The 19,864-nt window shown below is 30.7% G+C and overlaps 3 protein-coding genes across 3 annotated transcripts; 2 read left to right on the forward strand and 1 right to left on the reverse strand.

Moving 5' to 3' along the window:
- The first annotated feature begins 321 nt into the window (after positions 1-321).
- LOC25502570 (uncharacterized) lies at positions 322-3,286 on the forward strand. Its single transcript, XM_013590121.3, has 2 exons — positions 322-1,004; positions 2,787-3,286. Exons 1-2 carry the CDS (start codon positions 555-557, stop codon positions 3,144-3,146), a joined length of 810 nt encoding a protein of 269 aa, XP_013445575.1. The 5' UTR covers positions 322-554; the 3' UTR covers positions 3,147-3,286.
- Positions 3,287-4,343: 1,057 nt separating this feature from the next.
- On the forward strand, positions 4,344-5,585 carry LOC25502571 (putative F-box protein At3g16210). Its single transcript, XM_013590122.3, has one exon. The coding sequence runs from the start codon at positions 4,444-4,446 to the stop codon at positions 5,575-5,577; it is 1,134 nt and encodes a 377-aa protein (XP_013445576.1). The 5' UTR covers positions 4,344-4,443; the 3' UTR covers positions 5,578-5,585.
- A 3,979-nt stretch (positions 5,586-9,564) lies between these two features.
- On the reverse strand, positions 9,565-15,933 carry LOC25502572 (diacylglycerol kinase 5). The gene is made up of 13 exons (XM_013590123.3): positions 15,767-15,933; positions 15,146-15,362; positions 14,381-14,503; positions 14,121-14,249; positions 13,701-13,786; positions 13,156-13,279; positions 12,969-13,017; positions 12,707-12,789; positions 12,407-12,474; positions 11,720-11,794; positions 10,880-10,967; positions 10,637-10,753; positions 9,565-10,036 (listed from the first exon to the last, which is right to left on the reverse strand). The coding sequence occupies exons 2-13, from the start codon at positions 15,338-15,340 to the stop codon at positions 9,707-9,709; spliced, it is 1,467 nt and encodes a 488-aa protein (XP_013445577.1). The 5' UTR covers positions 15,341-15,362; positions 15,767-15,933; the 3' UTR covers positions 9,565-9,706.
- Between the last annotated feature and the right edge of the window lie 3,931 nt (positions 15,934-19,864).

Consider the following 19,864-nt stretch of genomic DNA (forward strand, 5'->3'; position numbering starts at 1 on the left):
ACCCACCGTTTATCGTGTGTAGGTCGTGCTTATATCATTCGCACTGTATAGCAAAGCTGTAAAAAAATTCATTTTTACATTCTTATTTAGAGAAAGTTGTGTTGATAAGTGTCTTCAGAGATTATTTAAGAAATTTATAAATAAATAAAAAATCTTATATAGAGAATACAAACACTTATTAAATTATTAAATACACATGTTATAATTGTAATAATAATAATAATAATAATATCATCTCAATTATTTATTCACTTAATTTATTGTTAAAATAAGCTTTTATTTTGTTTTTTTGCAGAATTAAATAAGCTAATCTTGATCGTTCACCCAACCTGTCTTCTCCATTAAGCAACAATACAAGAGAGGCAAACATCAAATATTCATATTCCTCCACCTCTCACCCACTTTATTCGCCCTATTTCTTTCTCCACCTTCCATCCTCAATCCACCCTTTATTAACATTTTATTCACTAAAAAAAAACTCAATTTATTTCTCACTTTCTCAAAATCCACCTTTCTTTTTTCCTACAGCCACCGCTGATTGGCAAAACAAAGCCATGGCGCCCCGTTTCTGGACCTGTTTCGGAAACAAGGGGAGTCGAGACAGCGCAGCAGACGGCGGCAGCATGACATCCGATGTAACAACAGAAGAACAAAGACGTGGCGGACCAGTGATGGTTGAGATGTTTTCATCACAAGGATGTGCAACATCACCGGCGGCGGAGCTGGTGTTGTCAAGGTTGGGTAGAGGTGATTTTCAGCTTGAAATGCCGGTAGTTGTGTTGGCATTCCATGTAGATTATTGGGATTATATGGGATGGAAGGATCCTTATGGATCAAGTCAATGGACCGTAAGACAAAAAGCTTATGTTGAGGCTCTAGGGCTTGATACTTTGTTAACTCCTCAAGTTGTGATTCAAGGTGTGGCTCATTGTCTTGGAAATGATGATACTGCTATTGTTGATGCCATTCAAAATGCTCTTAGATACCCTGCTCCTACGTTCCAGGTATGTTGTTTTTTCTCTATTTCGTTTCATTCATTATATACCAATGTGAAATCATACGAAACCCTAGTGAGTTTAGTTCAGTTGGTATGAACAATTTATAATATATGCAAGGTCCGGGACACTGACCACCACCCAAAAACATATGAAGTCCCCTTGATAGACATAAGTATCTATCGTATTTTTATAATATTAATTACCCTATACTTCTTCGATATACGTATCAGACACGATTTTTCATCATTTTTAAAGTATCTTGGCTTCACATATCGAAATCTTGCTTTATCATAAGATTCTAATTATGTTTGATGCTAAGTAATATATATAAGGCTTAGCTTTTGGTCGGTGTTCTCAATATTTTCAAATACTCCTATTATTTTGCTAATTCATAGTGGATGTGGAGAATGGATTTTTTCATATGACATGAGGGTCCATTAAAATCCCCAACATCCAATGAGAGAGAGGGGTAAAAAAAAAGAAGGATTTAAAAGGTTGATTGTGTTTTTGTCTTTTGGAAGAGCTGCTAAACCTTTTCACCTTTATTTACTAATTTTTTCTTTTATGACTATTTATTAGTATAAAATTGTTAGTAAACCTGCTCTTGATTTCAAATCTGCTAAAAACCCAGATTTGGTGGGTGGAAAGATCAGTTTGGCCAATATATTTCCACCTACCTATAATTAATGTTTTTTTTAGAGGCATCTGTGTTGGGTTGGTTATACTTAAAAAAATAAAAATAAAATGCTAATTTGTGTGTTCAAGAGCACGTGTTAAGAAACTCATTATAGAAATATAAATATACTTATCAAAATTCGGCCATTTAACTTTTTACAAGTAAATGTATTAAGTTTTTTAATGTAAAATTGTTCTTTTGGTTGTTAACATGTGTCCTTAGAACACAAGTTAACATGACAAAAAAAAAAAAAAAGACAAAAATTGTCTACTTTTAATCGCTGATTTGCCTAAGCCAGTGATTTTAGGTGCTTAAAATTCCATGTAAAGGGATCTAAGATTTCATTTCATTTAATTATTTTATATATGATCAAATATGTTAACTCATTATTGAAGAAAAGGATAATATAGCTTAAAAGCAACACAATCTTTTCAGTCTCTCAATCTCAGTTACACAAAACAACACCTCAAGTAGATACCAAAAAGTTGTTGAAACATTGTCAATCACAATACTCTTTTCCACACAACACTAAGTCGGTGGCCAATTGCTCTCACCTAATTGAAATTTGAAATTAAGTTGTTTTATGGATTGAGGAAGTTTTAATGTTCTTTTCATACCTTCCTTTATTATTAGAGATGTAACTAACTAAGACAAAAAAAAAACAGAGATATAACTAACTTGATGTACCTCTTAAAAGTCGCACATTCTGAGATGAGAAATGTATCCACTTATAAATACATCTTCATGTCATATCTCATCAAATGTGTGACTCTTAACAGAATCAACTCTTTAATATTTATGGCAGCTGAATCAATAGTGTCCTATAAGACCAACCTAATTACCTAACTATTTCACGCCCAACATAAATTACTTCATTAGGTACATGTATCAAACAATAATATAAGGTTTGTGATGAAATACGTATAACATGAATCAAGGTTGCAAATTGCATCATGAATCATAATATTAAGGATAATCGATGTCAAATTCGTTCGATACAAGTTTACTTGAGATTGCGTTGCTGTTATAGAGACGTCAAAAACCTTGATATCACAGACCAATTTGCAATCACATACCTTTTCTAACAATCCTTATGTCATGTCACTTTGCAGGCAACTTTCACAAAACCTACACAAGATTCTTTGCAAGTGTCACTAACCGGAGCATTGAGGAGTAAAGTCGACAGCAACGGTGTGAATGTCATGGTCGCCTTATACGAAAATGGTTTAGTTACCGATTGTCCAAGAGGGGAGAACAAAGGCCGTGTTCTATCAAATGATTTTGTCGTTAGAAAGCTCGAAAAACTCTGCACTGAAAAAGACATATCTGCCAAGAAGACAATAACAGGAACTGTTAATTTTCCATTGTGGGGAGGATTCAATAGCAGCAAATGTGGTGTAGCTGTCTTTGTTCAAAGCCCTTCTCACCAGATTTTTGGTTCACAGAGTTTTCACCTACCGGATGATATATGATATGATTTTTGTAGTAAAATTTGTCATTAGCACGACACTCCTCGGATTAGGCGTGTCCCGGTGTCGGACACGTGTCGTGTCCCGGTCAGTGTCCGTATCCGTGCTTCATAGGTTCTGCATATTCTATCATATTTCAGTTACATTGTTGTTGTTTGTTAGGCTATATACATATGTTTTGGACGGTACATATTTTAGGATAATGTTGGTTTTCTTTTTGTTTTGACTCTTCTATTTTATTTTTCAGTAGATTTGGAATTGTAATGTACACTATTTGGTTAATTGGATTTGGATTTGGACTCTTGCCATTGAATATTTTCTTTCATGTGGAAGTTGGTCTTCTATATAATTGTACATATTTTATCTTTGATTTTTTGATTTGAAAAGTATCTAATTTAGAATCATAAACTATTTTTTTTTTTTGATGGAAGAATCATAAACTATTGTTATAGTAAACTCTTGATGTGATCCAATACAAGGACAATGCCCTTTGGATTGTTCCAAGAAGCTTAAACATTCTTTTATTTAATCATCTAGAAATTAACTCTCCTTCAGAATTGGAGAGTTAACAAAAAAAAAATTAGATAAGGTAATGTGTGAAATAAAAATAGTAAATTGAAGCAAATCAATTACTAATAAGGTAGAACTTTAAAGGTTTTTATACGTGTTTAGTCCCTGCAAATAAAAATTGGTCCTTGGGTTTCTTAATCTTGGCATTTTGCCCTGCCAAAATTTAATCACCTGAAATTTCGTCCCCCTCCCCACTTAATCAATTACAGGGGTATTTTTGTAATTTTATGTTTGTAATTACAGTGACGTGGCAGTAATTAACTGAGCTGAGAGACCATTTTTTAAATGACCCCTATTTGCAAGACTAAACACATACAAAAGAATTTTAAATTGTATTCCAAACGTTTATGATTTAATGAATGAGATATATAAAATCCAAACGTTATGATTTCTTATCGGTTATTAAGGTATGGTGATTTCTTACCGGTTGAGTTTAGGTAGGAATTTAAAGAAAAGTATTTCTTGAGAGGAAAAATAAAAAAGTATTGTAAAGCAAGGTTTTAATTCCGCTCTTAAAATTTTCATTAGTTACTTAAAATATAAATTGATTTATTGATTAATTGATTTATTTATTTCTATATAAAGTCCTTCAGCTTCTTCTTTTCTCATCAACAAGCAAAGTATTCTAATTCTAGCAGTTTCGTTTTCTATCTGCATTGTATACTCACCCTGTCCACGCCAATCTCAGTTTTCATTATATATATCTTCTACAAAAGGAGTATAGAAATCCATGGCTTTAATATATCACAAGGTTAGTAACCATATACCTAATGATCTTGTCTTTTCTATTTTGTCGAAACTTCCTTTAAAGTCCATGAAACGATTTAAATGTGTACACAAATCATGGGCTCTTTCAATTGAAACCCCTGATTTCAAGAGTGAGTTCCTCAAAAATTTCATATCTAAATATGATTCTTCATACGATGATGAATGTCTTCTCTTAAAGCAGACAATTCCAGGTAATGATGATTATCGATGCGCAGTTTATATCCTTTCTGGCGAGAGGTTTGAGACAAAAGTGAAATTAGAATTGCCACTTCCATTTCAATATGATGACACATGTATCGATATTTCGGGTTCTTCTATTAATGGAACTATTTGTCTCTTCCAAGGAATTGATCATAAAACATTTGTATTGTGGAACCCAACTACTAGGGAATTCAAGGTCATTCCTCCCAGTAATGTTGGTTCTTTATATTATATCAAAGGTTTGACTACAATTCAAGGGTTTGGTTATGATAGCGTTAAAGATGACTACAAGGTCATTCAACATGTAAAGCTTCTTCCGTTCAACAGTCGAGTAGTCATGCCAAAGATTTATAAAAACTTGTGGGAAATTTATAGCCTGAAAAGTAAGTCATGGAGAAAACTCGATGTCGATATGCCTTGTCGTGATACAAACATTGATGATGTGTACATGAATGGCATGTGCCATTGGTGGGGAATAAGAAATAATGGAGAGTATTTGGTGTCATTTGATTTGAGCGACGAAGTATTCCTTACAACTCAAGTACCTCTTGATATGTATGTTTTTTCTAAATATGTTGAGAGACACCTGACAGTGTTAAATATGTTCATTTCTCTACTAACATATCATGAGTACCGTGCATGTTTTGAAATATTTGTTTTAGGTGAACTCGGTTTGATGGAATCGTGGACTAAATTGTTTGTTGTTAGACCGTTTCATGGTGTTGAGCATCCCATCGGAGTAGGCAAGAAAGGCCATATATTTTTCCAAAAAGAAAATGATGAATTAGCATATTTTGATTTATGTACTGGAATTCTCGAAGATATTGGTATTCAAGGAGAGTTATTTAATTGTCAGATAGTAATTTATAAGGAAAATATTATTCGGTTGCCCTAATCCTCCTTTTTCTTCTTCTTTAGCTCTTAAGCTTCAGTTTGATCTAATAAAAGTGCAATATCCTAGATCAATTCTGACTTTTGCAATTTCCTTCTCTCATTAAAAGAGATTTATGAGTATAATCATCATAGGGATTATCAAGTTTTTTTTTTTTTTGAGGGAGTAGGGATTATCAAGTTGATTTTCTCTTTTTACGCCAACATAGTTTGATATTATGTAGTCAACAGAATTTATGGACCCTTTTCATGATTGACCATATCATATTCTCTCTCTTTTTTTTCTTTCTTCATAATACCATATTATAGATTTTTTTATTTTATTTTATTTTATTTTCAGGCTTTACATTCTATTTGTTGCAAATATGACCTTTTATTTCAACTATCAGAATACCTTTTGTCTTGTAAACTGGCCTACAATTTTATTGACATACTAGTTACAAAAAAAGTAGAGATGTTAAAACGACGGAACATTGTGATTCATCATAAAATATATATGAGCTGATTAAGAGAGTTAGTTTATGAGATTAGAATTTGACATAATATTTATGATGAAAACAATTGGAACCAATAAAGGAAACAATGATGTGTGAATTATGATTACATATTATTCAAAATTATAAAAAAGAACGTTGTTGTTATAGAGTTACCAAAAAAGGATTGATACCCATATTTAAAACAAATGAAATCAAGCAAATAAGTAGCATCAGTGAGTGAAGATAATCTAGTATATGATTAGAATTAAGGTGATATGTTGAACGTGCGGATCATGAATACCAAATCTTTATTTGGGAATGACTTGAACGTGCATATTTTTTGGTGGCTTCTCTAAGTCAAAAATTAGCTTATCACCTACCTCATATGTTCTCGGCAAAAGTTGAACCATTGGCCGCCTAAGTATTTTTCGTAACTTGCTCTCTTTGCCGACACTTATACCTTTTTTGAGCTTGTTTGTCGGTGAGTGTGATTGTTTTTCGTGTTCCTTTTAGAAATGTCTTTGATATCTCATTTGGAAAGTGCTAGGTACAAAACAAATTGCAGTGTTAATTAGATGTTTTATATATATATATATATATATATATATATATATATATATATATATACATTTCTAAAACATTTACCAAAGCATTATAAAGATTTGCTGGAGGAAAAGAGCATGTTCTATTTTATTCAAGAGATTGGAAAAACAACATTATAATTAACATGATACTAATTGAAACCAACAATGTGCAGATTAACGTTACATAATAGTTAGATTTATAAAAGAAAATGCAAGTGTCATAGACTAACCAAAAAGGGATTTTTGTCAATATTTACATCAGACAAAATGAAAAGAACAAATGGCTTCCCAAAGTCAATATAGTTTACGATTACAGTGCAAAGCGATACGTCAAAATAGTAGATGTTCAAATAGTTAAGCACCAAAGATCTACTTTTGAACAACTCGAACGTGCAAGTTCTTCGGTGACTTTTCGAGATCAACCTCCTTCTTCCATCACACCAATCAACTTTCGTACAGCTCAACGATATAGGAAAGAATAAACCAAATATAAAAATTGTTACAACTTTATGATTACTCACAAAAACTAAAATAACCCACATGCATAAAAAAAAAAAAAAAAATCAACTACACTACCAGAACCTAAAATAACAATTGTGTCAAGACCTTACAATAACAAAGGAAGATTTTTCTACAACCATGCAACACAATAATTTCTGGTACATAATTCACTAACAATTGAAAGAAAAGAAAAAAAAAACCTTAAAATGCAGAATCGTGAAAAAAGGAATAAAACTATATATGATGAAGCAAAAACTAAAACAGTGTCGAAAAGTGAACCCCTCAAGTCATGCATGGTCTAAGAACCATGAAAAAATAAAGAAAATGACCTCTTATGAAGAAGAAAGTGAAACACTGTTCCCAGCTGAACTTAGATACGGCAAATGTTTTTTACGATCTAAAAGTTACTTTAAAACAAAGTTAAAATAAAGGCCTTTAAGAAAGAAACTAAAGTTGTTTGTTTTCTTTATTTTTTTAGTTTTAAAGCTACTTTTAAGTTAAATGTTGTTTGGAAAAATATCGTACAAACTTTGAAAAAAAAATTTTTATGGTGTCCGGGGTTCGAACCCCGAACTTGACATATATTTATGAATTGTTTTTATCATCTGAGCTAAACTCACGAGGGCAAAACTTTGAATTTATTATGAATGAAAATAATAAATAAATAAAATGTTTAAAATATTTTCTGAAGGCTAAAAATGTTAAAAAATAAAAGATATATTTTTTTTACAAAGACTACATTTACGCAATAACGTTTATTTTGTGTAACATGAATACAATTCTGTATCATCATATAAATGACTTGTTAAATATATTTTTTTTTGTGGTGGCCAGAATTTAAACCCCGGACCTTGCATATATTATGCATTGTCCCTATCAACTGGGCCAAACTCACGAGGATACTTGTTAAATATTTAAATAGGAGAAACAATTTAAGGAGTCTGAAATAATAACATAAATAATATCAAAATAGTTGGTTTTTTCTATTTCAATTATACTATATAACTAATTTCATTATAAGAATATCATATTTTTTGGTGTCTTTCAAAAAGATAAGAATTGATATTATATGATATTATATTTGTTACATTGTTGGTATCATGGAAACATATGTTTGTTTTTTTGAATAAGAAAAATATATGCATAGTTTGTTAATTACAATATAAAGGTGCAAAATATATATATATATATATATATATATATATATATATATAAAAGTATAATTTTTTTAGGAATCTATACCTTTTTTGAAGAAAAGACATCTACAATTTTACTTTTAATTAAAATCAAAATTTTATAAAAATAATCATACGCATTATGCAACACAAAAAAAAATTATACGCATTAGGGTAACAAAAAAACATACAAACATAAGGTATTACTCTAAACACTAATGTGTGTGTGTGTGTGTGTGTGTGTGTGTGTATTTGCGAGGTTTGAAAAGGAAAATAAAAATATTTGGTATCATTAGATGACAGCGTGAATAAAAATATTTGTGAGGTTGTAATGATTAAACTATATTAAAATTAAATATTAAATATATAAGTGGTAAAAAGATAATAAAATTAAATGGAACCTTTTTAAAAAATTAAATGGAACGGTTCAAAAAAATAAAAAAAAATAAAGTTAAATGGAAAAAAATATTGAAATATAATATTAAAAAATAAAAAAAAGGTTCCAGCGTGAGTTGAAGAGAGGTGCTTGTGAAATAAATTATTGAGAAGTAGGTTTTTAAAGTAACATTCAAGAAATTTTGGCCAAAGCTCATTCCATTCAATTTTATGCATTCAAAAATATTATTTTTTTTAGTAAGTACTTAATTGATACTGTGTTTGACCTAACTTCTCCTTAAAGATGTAGAGAAGTTGGAAAAAAAGCTGGGTCAAACGATATTTTAATCTTCCACAACGACAATGTAGAAGCAACTGAATTTGGGAGAAAAAATTGAAAAATAGTTAAAAACATAAAAATTGGAAAATTGTTAAAAGTTATTAAAAATATAAAATTATAAAATAATTAAAAAAAATTGGTGAGGGGCAAAATGGTAAAATGCACCCATAAAAAGGTGAAGTGGCAACAACCACATCCCACCAAATATGAAATTACAAAAATGCCCCTCTTAAGGGCAAAATGGTAAAATTATAGGGAATTAATTTTTATATATAGTAAGTAGATAGATAGATAGAAGATAGATTATACTTTGAAAGTTTTTGTTATTTAACTAATAAAATATTTTCGTTTGAAATGAAATCATTTTTCTTGAGATATATTTGACATTATTTTTCTTTTTGTGCTTTATTAATTAATAATTATTTCAAGTTAACTTTATTCTATGCAAGCGATTAGACCTGCTTAGTAAATTTTAATGGAATTAATGTAGAGTAACGTTGTAAATAACACTAGTGCAAAACAGCCAAAACTCACTAAAAAAATTGTAAAAAGAAAATACTTTCCATTCAAAAGGTAATCAAATCCACCTAAAGGCCTGTACACACTAGAATTAAGTTCGAGTGATATGCACAAAAAGAGTTCACTCCCTATGATTCCCACAAATTAAGCAAAGCTAGCTATACTAACTCAAATGAGACATATCAACTCCCTCTGTATACTTGAATGTCTCGGCTGCACCAAACTTGCGACGTTCTTCACTACTTTCATCGAATTCGTCATCACTACTATCATCTTCTTCGTGATCAATAGAAGGTGAGGGAGGATTGTCGTCATGCATACTTTTAGAACGACATAATGGGGTGGCAAGCATGCTAACTTGACCATGGTGAGATATTTCAACAACAACTGTGGCATCATCCTTGGGGAGGGGTTGTTTCCATGGTTCACCGTCGACTCTCATGAATGTACAGTCAGCAGCACCCTTGTGAAACTCAAACCGGATTTTGCTTGCCTGTATGATTGTATTGTAGTAGCATTGAAATGTAAGTCAAATTAATGCAACGTATGGTTTTTAAAATTGTCAATTAATTGGTTCTACATTGCATATTATCTGAAGAAAAATTCAAATATGCTTCACCTACCCTACTGGGACAGTCAAGATTGTGCTTCTTCATCAATGGCAATTTAAAAAGTCACAAGGTTTTATTGTTTCATCATTTCAATGCCCAATGGTCAATATATAACTATAACTATATAGTACAAAGAAGACTAAATCTTGACCACAGAATTTCTATGATAGGAGAAGCATACATGAATGATAGAGATTAAAAGTTTTTAGTCACACATCTATTTAAGAGTGTCAAATGACTATATTGTTTTTAGTCACACACCGTATCAGAAACCTTGCCATCCAACATAAATGAATGGTTAAAATTAAATTTTAGCAAAAAGGCTTTGACCATCCATGTATGATAGTAAGAATTCCAAATTAACCCATCCCACATCTAACCTCATACTTGGTGTGCCTCATATTCCAAATTCCAAACATAGATAAGGAAATAAATAAATACTGCATATGTATTACAAGGATCAAGAATCTGATATGTCTTACCTGTGCTAAACGAGTCCCGTGCCCATTTGGTGCAAACAAAACAAGACCATGCCAAGCATCTCTAAAACCAACTACTTCAAATAGCCCATCATCAACAAATGGAAGAGTCAGGTCTCTCTGCAAAACCAGAATTTTATTAGTATTTGATCAAAATTCCAGACGAAAACTTGCTTATGTTCTTAACAAAAATGTGTCGAAAATTATACACGGAAAACTATCAGAGATATGAGATTCAACACTTACATAGACTGACTTCTTTTTGTTTGGTTTTCCCCAAGGATCGAGTCCACCAGAAAAGCTGGGCAAGTTTAGGCAAACTATTGATCGTATGCTGTATATATGAAATGTCAAAAGTTTAAGTTATGCAATCAAATTATCATTAAAAAAAAAAACTAGATATGTATCTAAATCATTTGCTGCATTTTTTTTTGTAGATACATTATAAATCATCACACTCTACAAACAACAAAATACTCAAATAAAGAATTGTAAATTTTCGTAATCCAATCCAGGGTTAGTAAACCTAGCTAGAAAAATATCACGTAAGGCAAAGGAAGAGAAGCCCCGTTGCACTACGAAAAAAATAAACTGACTCAATTAATCACAATGATTTTGCATTGTGTGACATATGCATTCAGTGTGATTTGTATCACCGATATAAACAACATAGTGCCTTCTATTCATGTGGAAAGTTATGGTGAACACAAAATTATAGTTTTAAATGTCTATACTTGTTATGTAAAAAAAGAAACTAAGGGAATGCCATTGAAAGCGCCTTTTTTAACTATTTTATTTCTGTGTATACCATAGTTGGTTGTATACGTTCGTTCTATTCTCAGTTGTGAAATATATTTTGTTTCATCAGGCATATGGTTAATCATTTTATCGGGTCCTAATTTTAAATTATTACTTCAAACACTATACATCATTTTTATGATATATTTCAACTGTTTTTCAAATCCTGAATCTTACTATCCTGCACAATTTATGATTCAAAAGTTGGTTTGATGATATCCGAATTGAACGGCAATATCAATAAATTCCGAGATATTCTATGATTGCATGTTTTGAATAGTATCTCACCTGCGAGGTATGTGAAGGTCTTCCCATTGACCATGCCTTTTCATTATCTTTACCTTTGTCAGCTGAGCAATATTCCTGTGTCAAAATTTAAACATTTTGAATTATACTACTTAATAGAAGGTAAGTTGTGAACTTAACACCACATAGTTCAGTAAATACGACAACAAAAATCAGAAATATTCCAACAGAAATTGGAATTATTTTTAAGTTTGAACTGACTGAAGATATTATAAGCACTGTATCGCCATTAAACCCTTACTGAAGAACCATCATGATTTGCAGGTAATCCCGTCTCAATTTAGTTCCAAAGAGTCATTACTAAATAAATATTAGAAGGGAATGTTCATTATTTTTCACTGTTTTTGCTTGATGATTTAAAAAAAAATTATGAACTACTTACTATATCTTTAGAGTTTAGAGACCAAATAGGAGAAAAAGTGATTTTTTAAAGACCAAATTGTAATGGCTTATTCAATCTTTTCTTAAAAATTAAGTTTCACATTGTATCTTTCATAACAATGGCAAGTGACTGTGTAAATGGCAGATGTGAGCAAAAACCAAATTTATTGATACATCTCATCATTTCCGATGGAATCCCAACTTCGTAAAATAAATTGACCAAATCAACCAAAAAATAAATAAGTTAGCTCAGTAGTAATACATATAGTTGTGTCTTTAATAACTAACCTGGTAGACGATTGAAATAAAGAGCTCATGAACCAGCCTTGTGTACATCCAAGCTTCAGATAGGCACTCTAGTTACCAAAAGAATGTAATGATGAGAAGACTCATTATTGACAATTGTGTGATAAAAGAAAATTTCTCACACCTAACTAACTGCCAAATATAGAACCCAAATTTGATGATATATGAAATGTGGATTGCTGTGAAGAAAGAACTGGAAGATAGGCACTCTAGTTACCAAAAGTGTTTTTATTTCAAATTTTCAATAAATGTTTATTTAGTTATGTGAGATGAGTTGGGTACCTGATTATATAACTGGTTTTTAAACTTTTCAGGATGTAACTTCCTCTCAGAATGAAATGCATATGATACTTGCGCATCCATTCCTACATCAAAAACATACACATTTTATGCCACACTCTTGCCGGGCACTCTAATATAACAGCTTTAAAAAATATTATTGATTCTGCAACTCAGAAGAAAGAACTCTTTCCAAAGTGCGCCATCGAATTTTTCATAATACACTTTCTGCCGACCAAATTTAAGACAAGTTTGATTTTCTTACCCATGCTAAAATAGTTCCAAAATCCCCCGCGGTAAGTGTGGTAGCCGTCCTGTGAACAGACAATAATTCACTGATCAGCATACATGGAGTGCCTCACTCTTTCAAAAGTAAATGAAATAATCAAGAACATCCATATGATCATGCACGGACATCAAAAATTGAAATGAAAAATAAATACAAAACTCACCAAGTTTAGTTTATCTGTTGCAGAGACTCGATTAAATGCATGCATAGCATGAGGTAGCTCAAGGGGCGCAATTGGGTCGCATGAACCTTCTTTTGGAGCTTTCATTCGCATTATAATATGCCAGCTGAATAACATTTTAACTTTAATCAATTAATCATTTAAAAATGAAATCTCAGTAGAGTCAAAGAAATTCATCAGTTGCAAAATAATGAACAGAAGATGCGACAACTTTTATTTTATTCAATCTTTTTACAAGAATTCTTATAGAGGAAAAAACAGGACAGGCAATCGATGTCCTGTATTAACATTGGCAAGTCTTACAATACCAAAAGTAAATGTTTGCTCAGATTAAAAAAATCTCATAGAAGCACCGATAAGGAGGGAAAATTAGACGGTGGATGGTTCATTTGTTAGAAGACGGTGGACCCCTAACAAATCGACTCCAATGCAAATTTTATATTATGATGCATGATTCTAGTTTACATTTTTGTGCATCCATCTGAGAAGTTTCACAATTTCAAAATTAAGAAAAATGATGGAAATACCTGTCTATTTTCATTTCCTTTGCAGCTTTTACATGATTCAGAAACGATGCCACTGAATGGATGTCTGTGGTAGGATTTTTCTTTCCCTGTGAATAAAATAAATCTTATTCAGCACAAAGACACTCATGCACTGCTTCCAACAAAGGGTAAAACCTTAAATATGATCATGACTAAAAATATATGAGCTTCTTAATCAAATTTGTTTAGTTTAAGATTCATAAATTAGCCTTGTAATTCATAATTCAAATTGCAATTTGGTAACTATTGTTTGTATTAAAATCATCATTAAAGTGCAAACAAAATGATGGTTGATCCACATGATCATAATAAGACAAAAGACTATTCAACAAAATGAAAATTGATCAAAGTGATTATGAAATTCTCATAGCTCAGGTTCAGCAAAAGAGTTAGATAATGTACCCATCCAAATGCAAAGGGGAGATTATTTCCTGTCCCGAGTGGCACTGTTGCAATTGGCGGCGGATGAGGTAATTTAAGATCAGATACCACTCCAAGAAGCCAGCTAGCAGTACCATCTCCACCAGCAACCTGGATTTTAAGCAACATGTTAGATGATAAATAACAATTCGAAATCATTAGACACTACAAAAAAGCATTTGCATATATGACGCAGAGACAAAAATCACATTAAAAGTGGAAAACTCAAAGGATCAACTTACAATTATTCTCAACCTATTCTGAATTTCAGCAGCGTAATGATCTCCATTGTGTTTTAGCTTTTCTAAATTAGCATATAGTTGATGCAGCACCTTATCTGGAGCATGTACTCCCAGATCATAAACCTGATGAAATCAAATTAAAAAATCCTTAGCATCGATCAAACCAAATTCCCAGTCATGGTTACATCACAATTCACAATATTAAAAAGAATCACGATCAAATGAGAGTAATGTAGCCTCAATCACAATCTCATTGTGTGTTGGCAGTTCAACATTGGATGATATATGGCCCATGATTTTAATTCGTGGTTGCCGTTATGCTGAAAACATGTATAAAGTGGGAAACTGAGGTTAATATTTTGGTTGCGACTCCGTTGCAGAACCTCAAAATCTTTTATATTGCGGTTGTATACCCCAATTCAAAACCATGACATAGCCTAAAAATGTGTTTATACGCGGGGAGACATCCCTAACCTTAAAAACAGTTTTGTAGCATTAAGTCCAATATTATCGATGGCGGATGGCAAAACACCAAAACTCCGCCATTTTAAGCCATGGCACCACCATCCTTCACAAATCAGTCATGGCGATTTTAAAAAATCCACTACCAGAATCCGCCGTGGCCGATATTTAACAACATTGATTAGATCTAACCCAAATTCTAACATTACAGTCACAAAAAACAATCTAAAACCCTTACGTCACAGCCAAAATCCCCGATTTTCAAAACCGCGATTGCAAAAACAAAAAAAATAAAACCTTTACCTGATTTTGGTTAAGAAGTGAACTATAGGTAACAAGAAGCTCTCCACCAAGCTGACCACCACTTTTGGTGTTAATGAAAACAACCACAGGACATGCAGGTAAATGAGTAACACCTCTGTTCTCAGTTCCCGGTATAAGTATATAATCCGGTATCGAAAATTCCTTCAATGTTCTTATGCAATTTCCATCACCCATTGCTCTTATCTTCAAATTCAAACTGCACAATTTTAATTTTAATTATTTCATCATCACAAAAACCCTTCATCATATTCACAAATTCAACAAAAAAAATAACAAGATTCTAAATAGCTTTCTTAAAATAAACAACGCGTAATGGTAATGGTTTTTCCACCAAAACGAAAATTTGTTAAGCGTGTTGTGCTTCATTGGAGTTTGTTGAAGAACGAAAAGAAACAGAATAACCAGCATGAAACAGTTACGTAATAACTAACAAAAATTTGGAGATTCTCATCGTTGTTAACAGAATCAGATTCTTCATTAAAAAAACTCGTTAATTTGAAACTTTTTTAATCAAACCAAACAGGACTTAGTTTCAAAAGTTCAAACAAGAATCATTCACAAAGATTATCAAACTAAAAGCAAAAAGAAGAAGATAGATACCTTGCGGAAAAGGTAATATTCAAGAATGTTAGAAAAGTGATTATGTGAACAGTGTTTTATCTTGGAAGCAAGGGTTGATTCTATGAGAATGAAAAGAGAGAAGAAGAAGAAGAAGAATATAATCGCTTTTTGTTTTTGTGTTTTTAGGTTGTTGAGTTCGTTGAGTTTATGAATGGGAAAGTTCTTATATAAAGTTGAAAGAGAGTGTGGGGCCCAGATATAAAGTAAAAAGAGCTGATCATGGGAAAGGACGAAGAAGAAGAATGTTACTGCGGACTCAGATATGACAGCGACTCTGCCACCGTGTAAACCTTTTCAAATTCGCTTTTTGTCTATTCATTTTTAATTTTTTTTAAATAAATAATATTCATTCGTTTAAATTGACATATTATTTTGATACTACAATTTAAATTTAAATTTATTAAAAATAAAAAACGATGAATCGTTGATCATATTAACATCAACTAATAATATAAAACGGGAGAAAATATTATATATGTTGACAAGTATGAATATATTCGAGTATTTAGAATCGTTTCTTCGGATATGTAACATTGACATCAAAGTTAATGATTGGATCTACATTTGATCAAAACTAATTTTTTAACTTGAATCAAATAAATATCGCACTAAGATGGAAGAAAAAAAAACACATCATTTAAAGACAGGATATCAAAACAGCATCGTGTGAAGACGTTAAAATCACAAAAACAAATAAAATGAGATAAAAAATATGTAAAAACTGGAAATCATTCAGAAAACACTCGATTGAAAAGTGTTTGATAATTTTTTTTTAAGGAAGTATTTGATAATTAAATATAGGAAAATGATAACCGGCGCGCTCAGGGCACTGGTTAAGAGTATAAAAAAGGAATCATATGGTAGTTAATACATTAAAATTATGTAATTAATTTATAATAATGTCAAAAACAGTTTCCTTTTATGGTAAAAATTCCCTTTTTTATGGTATGTTTAATAAGTGCCCGAAGACACCGGTTAACAGGACCCTTAAATATATCATATTTCTCGTATCCTAATTAATAATCAATCTAAAGGATTAATTGTTTATGTGTTTATGATGGTTTTGTTGTTAAATGCTTTGTTAGTGCATTTAAACTATGAGGACACTTTGCCTCTTTTATGTTTTTAGTATGATGATTGATTGATGACTCTCCTTGATTTATTTTCCATGTGACTACTTACACAATTGATTATGGAGAAATGTTTATTTGATCATAAATACAAATAAAAAGTGGTTAGACACACTCACATAAATTAATAAAATTAAAAGAGAAAATAATGAATGATGTGACTAAATTTATTATGATTTATTTTTCTTCATTCATGTGAGTGTGTCCAAACATTTTTCATTTCTATTTGTGTCTATGCAAGACTTTGTCTTGATTATGTGGATAGATGATGAACTCAAAAAAGAGTTTTAGTTCTTAGCTTATAGCTTATAAGCGCATTGTTTCGTAACATTTTTTTACCATGAGCTTATAGCTTATTTCACAAGCTTATAAGTTATTTTTCAGAAGCTATTCTAAGTAGTGTTTGAGTTTATAGTTTATAGCTTCTTACTTTCAATTTCAATTTTACCCTTATTATTCTAACTAAATTCCATTTTTTACCCTTAATCATTTATTATATTATAAATTAAAATACATATGTTTTAAATATGAATGAAAGATCTTTTTTTTACTCAATAGAAAAATGTATTATTTTTTCCGTTACATTTAAGTTTTTTTTCGTTACAATTGTTACGTTTTTTTTTTTGTGGGACTATTTCAATATTTAATGTCACTTTTTTTTTTTTGCGACATGACACGTTATTTTTGTGTAATATATCAGAATTGTAGAGAATAAGAACAATGACAATAATTTTCTCCAACAAAAAAAAAAATGAGAACGTTACGTTTACCTTCACTATATATACTTGTACAAACTATATTGTATTTATTGTTACGTTTAAAATTTTTTACACTTTATATCTAATTTTTTTAGGCAAATGAAAATAAATATAAATTAACATTTAGGAATTAAAAATTAATTTAATAATAATATTAAATTAACAATTTTTAATTTTTAAATACTTTAAACATTAATTGATATAAACTTTATTATGAATTAAAAATGTTCTTTTATGTAATTTTACATCTATCAGCTAATTGAACTGCTAATTTTACCAAACACTTCAAGTAGCTTATTAGCTACTAGTCATCAGCTATAAGCTATCAGTTATCACTTATCTGCTATAAGTTATAAGCTATAAGTTATCAGCTAGCTTATCAATCATCCGCTATTTTTACCAAACAGATTGGATTTAATACAATTTTGAAAATAATAATTAAATATATAATTTAATTCATAAAAAATATATAATTTAAAAGAACTGTTAATTAGAAAATAATAGAGTTACACTAGTTAACCTTACAATTGTAACATTACAATCTGATCTGATTTTTTAATGCATGGAAAATTTTACACCCTAATTGATAGCAATTAGCATGGACTAATCTATAATTTTGAAAGTATAAAGACGATCAAATTCAACGAATTAACCTAGTTGACATTGTCTTGAATTTTTTGAAAAAGAATGAATAAGATAAGATAGCATATATAAATGGATTTTTTCATGCTTTTGGGCATGTAGCTGCCTCAATATTGGCTGCTATATATTGGGCTGGCTCTAAAAATGTTACACAAACCAATTGTGATCCGTGGACCGTTTCTTGCGTGGCAAATGAAAGAATTGAACAATATAAGAAAGAAATAACGTCACGTGACTGCACACTTTTTAATTTTAATTTAAAATTAATTGAATGCATGTCTAAAAACATTTTCTTTTAACTAAGTTGTTTGGGCTTCATCCAAGGACGTACCTGTGGAATATCGAATTCGATTTTCAGAGGGAACAATGCTTGGTCAGTGTGCATGTCTCTATGCATGAGCCGGATTAGTCGTCCACCTTTGGTAGATCAAAAATCAGTGCAAAAGTAAAAAAAAATAAAAAATTCTTTTGTAAGAAACCTGAATTTTTTTATAAGGAAAGAAAAGTACAGTAATTATTTGGTGTATACTTTATTAAAACTTGTTATAGTTTCTAGTTTTTGAATTAAAATAATGATTTTTTTTTTCTCTTAGATGGCCAAAGACGAAACATGTCAACTTTACTTTTGACTATCATATATAATGGTTGATAAAGGATTTTTGACCAATTGGTTTTACTCTAGCATAGTAATAAGTATGTTGGTTTTATCAAACAAATAAAATATCATATCAATAGAGATCACACTTAGTTAATTCGAGTTTGTATTGACTCAGAACAAGTTGTTTATAAAGTGTTTGAGTGGTTTGAATTAAATTAAACTGAATAAATATCAACATAGAGTTAAATCTTTGAGAAGCATCAACAAGCTTGTTGGCTCTCTTCCCTCGTTCTCTCTCTATAATATTGTGAATTTACAATTGATTATATTTACAAATGACTTGCACTTCTATTTATAGAGGCATTTTCATGTTTACCGAATCTACTTGCCTTTGACTTCATATTTCTCTTTTATTTAATCTTTATCATTGAATAAAATTCATATAAATTCAATTATTTTTTATGTGAGATCAATGTTTAAAATGGTGCAAGTCCATATTTCTCTTTTTCTTTTTTTTTTTTTCAATAAAAATGCTTCTTTTACTGAACCCAAAAACAAAGTTAGACAATATTAAAGTAAGCATTGCTTGCACTTTTTTTCTTCTTCCGAGGAGGAGAGAATTCTTCTGAGGAGACAATATTAATGTGTCTATGTGGCATCCCATGTGTTCGCTTAGGTGACAATTCTGTTTGCCTAGTTAGCAAGAAAGTCACGGTAGGGACCAATTTTGCTAACGTCAAAAATGTGGAGGACTAAAAATTTATTAAATTTTAAATAGGAACTAATGTTAGAAACACGTCTATTTATAGGGACCTTAAACATAATTAACCCTATATTTTTTTTTAATCGGGACTTATTGTAAGTGGTATCTAGAACTTTTTGTTCATGTCACTCCAACTCAAATGGAACGCGCTTTAAAAATAATACCATTTAAAACAAATTTATAATG

This window comes from Medicago truncatula, chromosome 8, assembly GCF_003473485.1.
Source record: "Medicago truncatula cultivar Jemalong A17 chromosome 8, MtrunA17r5.0-ANR, whole genome shotgun sequence".
Taxonomy (NCBI): domain Eukaryota; kingdom Viridiplantae; phylum Streptophyta; class Magnoliopsida; order Fabales; family Fabaceae; genus Medicago; species Medicago truncatula.